A 6,000-nucleotide genomic window follows, 5' to 3' on the forward strand; every position below is an offset into this window, starting at 1 on the left:
TCTCTGACAAAAGTTGGCAATTTGTGGGAGCTTTTTGCATTTGCAGTGGTATCCAGCATCTGACTACTGGCTCATTTCACCCAGCTTCTAACTCTGAGATGGAGCACTTTGTGCTGACCTGTCATGCCAATAAGTTGTGTCCATGATGTCTTGGGCCTGTAGCACCACCATCTCTGCACCAGCCGGGTGATGGGGTCGGTGACAACGTTGTCCTGGCAGGAGGCTCCTAATTGCGGCAGTATTTGTACTTACTGTGACCCCCCAGCATACCCTCCATTGTCCTACTGTCACCCACAGAATAGGCTGTCAGTGGCAATTGCTCCCTCCACTCCAGCTGCAAAGTCCATGGATTTGGAATCGGTGCCCTCCCATTCCCACTCACCTGTAGATGAGTCCTCGGCCACTCCGAAAGGAGGCAGACCAGCTCTTACACCAGCCTCCACAATCTGTTGCCCTCTGGAGACGGACCAGCTGCTACAGCTGCCTATGCAGTCTGCTGCTGCTCCATAAGTATCAGTTGCATTGGCATTGCCAATTATGGGGTTGATCTGCTACCAGTTTTACGATGGAGGTTGCAGCACAAAGCTAACTATTCTAGGCCCTACATGGTTTTTTCAGAGGACGAATTTAGTATCTCCTCCATGTCTGAACAGATGGAGATAAGCTGGAATGAGTCTTGTGCCAGTGTGGTGTGGCAAGCTGTCATGAATGGTGAGCTCATTGCATTGTATCAGCAGAACTGTTGAGCTTAGTGTTACCTGTTGGTAGTGATAAGTCAGGCCCATCAGTACTTCCCCTAAAATCAACTAACTTGGGCCTGGCCCTAATCTCAGGCCATACTTTTTCTCTGCATGTTTAGCTGTCCATTCACTCCCACTGGTCACAACTGTGTTTCTCTCCATGCATGTCCCTATTTGGTATTGAGACACTCTGCTGCTTCCCCGTGGATTGACTCTCACAATGAGATTTCATTCCCTCTTCCAGGGTTCAGTTCCCCAGTTTGTAGTCAAGCCACAGTTTGAGTCGTAACACGATGTCCTGTGGCTGCATGAAAAGCATTATTCAACATGGTGGCGTTGCTGTGAGGGTTCCTCCGAGCCCTAATCTGTACATATCAGTCATCCACTGCAGTAGTAGCCCTCGGGTGGCGTGAGCGAGGCATGTCATCGACAGTTTCTGTCTCTCTGTATCTCCTCCATGTCTGAACAATATCACTTTGGTCCACTCCGAGACGCCTGAACACTTACCTTGTTGAGAGCCCTTCCTGGCACAAAGTAACATTGGGGACATGATCAAACCGCAGTATTGATCATCTAGGCATGGTTGAACTACAGACAACATGAGCCGTGTACCTCCTTCCTGGTGGAATTACTGGAACTGATCGGTTGTTGGACCCCCTCTGTCTCATAGGCACTGCCCATGCATGGTTGTTTATATCTTTGGGCGAGTTTAGTGACATATATCAACAGCCAAAGGGACCATGTCTGTGATACAATATCCACAGTCAACATCTGTCTTCAGGAGTTCTGGGAACCAGGGTGATGCAAAACTTTTTTTGATGTGTGTAGACTGAGTGAACATGGCTCACTATCTTTTGGCTGCTTTCGGGTGTGAACTTGTAACAAGGACATTCACTATCATTACATAATTGATGTTCAGATATGAAATGTGGACTTGATAACCATTTTCTCTGTTTTAGAGACAATAAACTAATTTTAAATTTTAGACATTTTTTCAGTCGGTAGTCTAAGTAAGTTTCAGCTACTGTCCATGGACTGGAGTTATATGGCCATTGCGTGGTAGATATTTGGTTGAATTTTCATCAATGCTGCTTTTGTCAGCTAAGCCAGTATACTGATTTCAATAAGTTTTTCAGTGGTATGAGATTAAATTATTGCAGTTCTCATGGGTTTTCCTTGGTAAAGGAACATTTGCTTTGGTGACACTAATAGCCTGTAGGAAATGGGGTACCAGCGGTGTGATAGCACAATAGTGATGCAGCATAGAGATACAATTTCCACACTATTTATTGGGAAGCACATATACATAACACATGTAAGCATTATGAGCATACAGAGCATACTAACTCCCACTGCCTTGCGGGTCAGTGATCCTCATTTACAGAGTCAGAGACGTTACGCTGCTATAGAGCCCCTCCAACCCCCTCCCACCATTTATAGTGTGGAGCATATTAGGAGAGACTGTGGTGGGCCGTCATCTGTCTGAAGTGATGTAGGCAGCTGTGTGATGGTGGATGCAATGGAAGAAACACTGTAGTCAGCAAAGTGCAGTGGGGAGAGGGGGCGGGGGGGGGGGGGGGTGCAAGGTGTGTCCAAAGCGCGACATCATCTTTAACTGTTGCTGGCTCAGCAGCAGCATTTGAAGATGGAGGCATCTTGGTGGCATTGTATTGGATTGTTGCATCCATTGGACTCATTGTGGGGGCTGGGGGCAGTGTAAACCAGAACAGTGATGGTGAGTACCATCTGATGAAAAACGGGAGGTGAGTCCTGCCATGTCAACTTCTGATGGAACAAAAGTGGTGTGAACGAAATTGTGTGTGACAGTGCTTGCACCCGACCACCTGTCCATGTAGGTAGCGGTAATTACGAGGTTGGTATAATGTAATGTGATGGATATATCACCAGGCAGAAAATCATGGTGATTCACATGCACTTTGAAATTGACTAATGGGTCACCTGAAGGCAGCGCCGTGGAGGTATCTGTTATGGGAGGTCCACTAAATTCACACTGCTTTAAGCCAGTTCACTGATGCTGTTCTTTGTTTTCCAGCAATTTTGATATCAAAAGTGTTTGCATCCTGTTTCAGCACTTGGTATAATCCTGTAAATGGATATTGTAGGGCAGGTTTCACATAATCTGTATGTAGTTTCACATGAGAAAATATGGCCAGGTCTTTATGCATTGTGTCATGTGATGAGAGGGGGGTGGCAGATGGATGTTTTGTATTTGTGTGCACGTGTACGCAACAGTCTGGTAAATCTTGGTCTGTGGAGACAGTTTCATGTTTTAGAAATTCAGCAGCTAGAGGGAGTGGCTCACCATATAGTATTTCAGCGAACTGCATGTCAAAGTCATCTTTTTGTGCCATGCGAATGCCCAGAAGAGCCCATGAAATGGCCTCCACTCATTATTCTGAATGGTACATGACAGCAGCTTCCATCGTCTGATGATCCCGTTCCATGAGGCCATTGGGCTGGGGGTGATAGACAGTTGTGTGGAACTGGAGGAATCTGCATAGGTGTCATAAGTCATTGAACAGTTTGGATTCAAACTGCCGACCCTGGTCCAACATTAAGGAGACCAGGTAGCCATCTCTGGCAATCCAGTTGTTGACGAGAGATTTTGCTACTGTCTCTGCGATGTGTTGGAAATAGGCGTGGCCTTCACCCATAATCTCACATGATCTATCATTGACATGACTGTAACATTAACTATGTGATTAGGAGAGTGGCCCTATGATATCATTGTGGACATGCTGGAACCACCCCTTTGGAATCAGAAATTTACCAAAGGGAGGCTGTGGATGGTGGCCAGTTTTTGCCTGCTGACACACAATGCAAGTCCTGGGCCACATGACACAATCCTTTTTAATGTTAGGCCACACAAACTGTTCAGTGATGAGGCACACCCAGATGTGCAAGGCTGTGGATAAGGTCAAAAATTGTTCTGCAATATGACCCTGGATCAAATGGTCATACCTGTCCATTCGAATTGTCACATCACACTTGTTTGGTCACGCTGGTAGCATGTGTTGTTGCAATTAGTCTGGTGTCTACTTTGTTAAACAAGCTGAGGAGATCAGCATCAGTCACTTGTGCATCTGCGATTCCATTGAAGTCCAACTGGGTGGAGGTAGTTGCAAGACAGGAAAAGTAGTCCACCACTATACTACCAGCACCTTTAATGTGTCACCCATTGGTAATGGACTGTTCTACAAAATCGAGTGGCAGAATCCACCAATGGGTTGCGGAATGTTTCTGCTAGTGGGTGATAGTCTGTATATATGGTAAGGGGTCTCCCCTCAACATGATGAACTATGTTGAACTGCTACATAAATGACTAGTAGTTCACGGTCAAATATGGACCATTTTTTACTGGGTGTCAGTAAGCTTGTGCAAGAAAAACCTGAGTGGCTCAGTGATTCCACCAATTTCTTGCTGCAAAGTAGCCCCAGCTGCATGACCACTAGCATCAGATGTAATAACTATATGTGCGATGGGTGAGTGAGGGACATGGCATGTAACAGGTATTTTTTTATTTTGTTGAAGGCCACCTGCATTTACAGTCTCCAATAGAGGTGTCATTTACCAAATGTATTTTTGCTGTGCAATGCTTGGGTGAGTAGTAGCAAAGTCTCAGCAGCGTGTGACAATTGTTTCTTGTAGAAATTTATGACCCCAAATACGTATGCAGCTCCTGGTAATTGGGACGTGGGAGGAGGCGTATCTGGTCAGTTTTCTCAGCAGTACAATACTCCTCAGATGCGCCGACATGGTGTCCGACAAAGGTCACACGGGGTTGCTGAAGTTGGCACTTGTTGTCATTTATCATGACCCCATGAGAGACCAGCTTATCAAGGGCAATATGATGGTGGTTAGTGTGGTCTTGTTCATTTGTGAAAAGATTGTGATGTCATCTAGATGGGCGTAACGAAAAGGCAAATTGAACAGTTGACTATCAATAAACCTCTGCCATGTCTGTGCCATGTTTTTTAGTCCATACAATATGTAGATGAAATCAAAGAGACTGAATGACAGGATTATCACAGTTTTTGGATGTCATCGCCTGCCATCAGAATTTGCAGGTGTGCTGTTTTGCAATCGCTGGTGCTGAAAATTTTTGCCCTGACCAAGATGTGAGAAAAATCGTGTGTGTTCAGAATTGGGTAGCTGTCAATTGTGTTGAATCATTATTTTTGTTTCTTTCCTTTCGCTTCTTACATGTAAGCTATATGTAAACTGAATGGGTTATAGAAACAGACAAAGATAAATTAACGAATTGTTTTGTTGCAAGGATAACGTTTTGATACATCTGTATGAAACAAAATAAGAAATATGCTCTTCAATTTATTAATTCCTGTCTCTTCACCCCTTTTGTTTTGGAAAGTGATAGCGTGCAGATGTATGCTTGGATCCAGCATACCAGCATTGTTAAACATGTGTATTTCAAGTATACATTAAAAGTGTTATAAAAAGTTATTAGAAAAGCAAAATTTATTCGCACATTTCAGACATCCACTCCGATCTGTTCATCATGTCACTTGCCGCCAAGATCTTGCATCAAGAAGTTTGGAGCAGACAAGAAGAATTGACATGATATCCAGAGGAGCAATCCTGCATCGACATTGTCACAATCACGACTAAACACAATGGAATTAATGTGAATCCATACGTAATACAAATTATGTTTATTGACCTTGAATGTATTGATACTGGTCTTATTTAAAGATCACCCAGGACTGTGTATAAATTCATAAATCACCTTAAAATTTCTTTCAACTACTCTTTCCAATCAATTTTTCCAATTATTAAAGCAATTATTAATCAGTTTCCATCTGCCCACTTATACCTATTCAGTGGTGACCGTGACAGGACAGCGCTGAACTAAATATGAACAGACTTTTCAAGCTGGTGGTGGTGGCTCTGTAATGCTGTGAGCTGAACTGTGTTCACATGGAATAGACTGGGTCCTCAGGTCCAACTGAACTGATCACTGACTGGAAATGCCTATGTTCGGCTGCCTGGAGACCATTTTCTTGTTGAGCCTGTGCTACATAGAGCTGCAGCATTATGTAAGGGCAAAAGGTCTGACACCATATTACAAGGTATCCCACAACTTGTCACGAGAGAGAGAGAGAGAGAGAGAGAGAGAGAGAGAGAGAGCATTTATCTTAGTTGCTATAGGCAACATCATATTTTTCCATTATTTCTTAAAATCTATTTTTGTTTTCTGTTGAAACACATATTTTAGTGCCTC

At 43.9% G+C, this 6,000-nt stretch overlaps 1 protein-coding gene across 1 annotated transcript in view; it reads left to right on the forward strand.

Annotated features, from left to right (window-relative positions):
• Positions 1-5,452, forward strand: part of LOC126251524 (transmembrane 6 superfamily member 1-like) — a 224,976-nt gene extending 219,524 nt beyond the window's left edge. Inside the window, exon 6 of the mRNA XM_049952013.1 lies at positions 5,255-5,452. Coding sequence (XP_049807970.1) covers positions 5,255-5,335 — 81 coding nt within the window. The 3' untranslated portion in view covers positions 5,336-5,452. The remainder of the gene's footprint in view (positions 1-5,254) is intronic.
• Positions 5,453-6,000: the final 548 nt, after the last annotated feature.

The sequence above is a fragment of the Schistocerca nitens genome, chromosome 4 (genome assembly GCF_023898315.1).
Source record: "Schistocerca nitens isolate TAMUIC-IGC-003100 chromosome 4, iqSchNite1.1, whole genome shotgun sequence".
Taxonomy (NCBI): domain Eukaryota; kingdom Metazoa; phylum Arthropoda; class Insecta; order Orthoptera; family Acrididae; genus Schistocerca; species Schistocerca nitens.